Raw genomic sequence first — 1827 nt, 5'->3', positions numbered from 1 at the left:
AAAGGCATTCTCTCACCTGGGCATTGTAAATGGAGTCCACCCAGCCCCGGCACAGGGCCTGCCCGCTGGCCTGGAACGTGTACGCCCCCACAGCGCTGTGGAACTCGTTCAGGTAGATGAGGAGGAAGGAGCCTGCTCAGGAAGGGCTGGAGTCAGTGTCCGCCAAGACCTCTGCCTGCCCTGCCCATCACAGCCCTGGCCCAGGGGCAGGGGGCGGGCTCCTCACCAGGGTCCCGCAGCTCCCGGCACACGAGCTTGTCCACCAGCAGTGGTGGCCTGATGACCTTGGTCCTCTCAGCCTTCTTCACTGCCTTGGTCACCAAGAGCAGGTCCGTGAAGAGGAAGCAGTACACATCCATCTGGGGGGCAGGGGGAGCAGGAGAGGCCAGGAGTCAGAGCCAGGGTCCTGGGGCCTCAGGCAGGGACCCTCCGCCTGCCCGCTGCAGCGCCCTCTCCTGGGGGCACGCAGACTTGGTCAAACACCTCCCCTGCCCTCACGGACATAAATGTGAGAGCAGAATTAAAAGGAAGAGCAAGCCCTAGCTGGTTTGTCCCAGTGGATACAGCATCGGTTTGTGGACTAAAGGGTCTTGGGTTTGATTCTGGCCAAGAGCACATGCCCAGGTTGTGGGCTTGGTCCCCAGTGGGGGGCCTGCAGGGGCAGCCCATCGGTGATTCTCTTTCATCATTGATGTTTCTATCTCTCTAACCTCTCCTTTCCTCTCTGAAGTCAATAAAAAAAAGGAAGAACAAGACGGTTTTCTTTCATTGAGCTCCAGACTTGTGGCTTACATTAAAACTTGATATTAAAGAGAAAAGGGAGGTAAATTTTATTTTATTTTTAATATATTTGTATTGATTTCAGAGAGGAAGGGAGAGGGAGAGACACATCAGAGAGAAGCATTGCTTGGCTGCCTCCTGCACACCCTCTACTGGGGATGGAGCCTGCATGTGCCCTTGACCAGAGTCGACTCAGAATCCTTCAGTCCACAGGCTGACATTCTAGCCACTGGGAGGCAACTTTAAATCCTGAGTTGCAGGCTCTGGGCTACATGGTGCATGACAGATTACTAGCTCTGTGCAAGCGTCTGTTCCTGGCCTGCTAACGGAGCGTGCCCTTCCCTCCCACCGAAAACCACATGGCATCAAGTGGGCAAGACAGGCACCCACGGGCTGTGGCCATGCTGGATTTGTAAAGCGCACACTGCAGGCAGATGATCACCCCTCATTGACAACAAGGCCACTAGTTCTTGAATCACCGCCCACCTGACGGGGCAGCTGAGAGCCACTGGCTCCACCCAGGAGGTGGCCCGAACCTGCAGGGCAAGCAGGGGCGGCCCCTAAAGTCACCTTGCTGTCCTTCCCCTCCTTCATCCTCAAGCTGCCCTCCAACAGCAGCTGACGCGTCTCCTCGGGGGAGGCACCAGGGATGGGCGCGGTCAGGTCCAGGTGCAGAAATTCCTTCAGGAGCTTGCTACCCTCCACTACGTGAGGGCTGACCTCCCAGCTCAGCGAGGAGTCCCCACGAGAGACTCACTCCAGCACCGCCCTCCTGTCAGTCTGGCCCCTCCTCCCTCCCAGCAAGGTCAGGCTGCCCACCTTGTCCACCTCGTCGTTGCTACCCTCCACCACCTCGTACGTCGATGCGCGGCTCACCACGGCCGCCAGCTGCTGCCGCATGCATGCGTTCACGTGGTGGAAGAACTGCTCCATGGAGCTGATGATGGTGATGACGGCCTCCTTGGCACGCGGCTCGTCCATCTTCCTCAGCACCGACTTGAGCAGCAGCGGGTACTTGGTGAGCCAATGGGGGGGCCTGGAGAGCAT

General features: G+C 58.2%; 1 protein-coding gene across 1 annotated transcript in view; it reads right to left on the bottom strand.

The window, feature by feature from the left end:
• Window positions 1–1827, bottom strand: part of LOC102772980 (pleckstrin homology domain-containing family G member 5) — a 12951-nt gene that overhangs the window by 4366 nt on the left and 6758 nt on the right. The window contains exons 13-16 of the mRNA XM_015565948.1: window positions 1600–1827; window positions 1351–1470; window positions 227–359; window positions 17–132 (exon numbers count right to left, since the gene is read on the bottom strand). The exon at window positions 1600–1827 is cut by the window's right edge and continues 46 nt beyond it. Coding sequence (XP_015421434.1) covers window positions 17–132; window positions 227–359; window positions 1351–1470; window positions 1600–1827 — 597 coding nt within the window. The remainder of the gene's footprint in view (window positions 1–16; window positions 133–226; window positions 360–1350; window positions 1471–1599) is intronic.

This window comes from Myotis davidii, unplaced genomic scaffold (genome assembly GCF_000327345.1).
Source record: "Myotis davidii unplaced genomic scaffold, ASM32734v1 scaffold299, whole genome shotgun sequence".
In the NCBI taxonomy this organism is placed as follows: Eukaryota; Metazoa; Chordata; class Mammalia; order Chiroptera; family Vespertilionidae; genus Myotis; species Myotis davidii.
The sequence above is the reverse complement of the archived record's forward strand: the minus strand, read 5'-3'. Positions and strand labels throughout refer to the sequence as shown.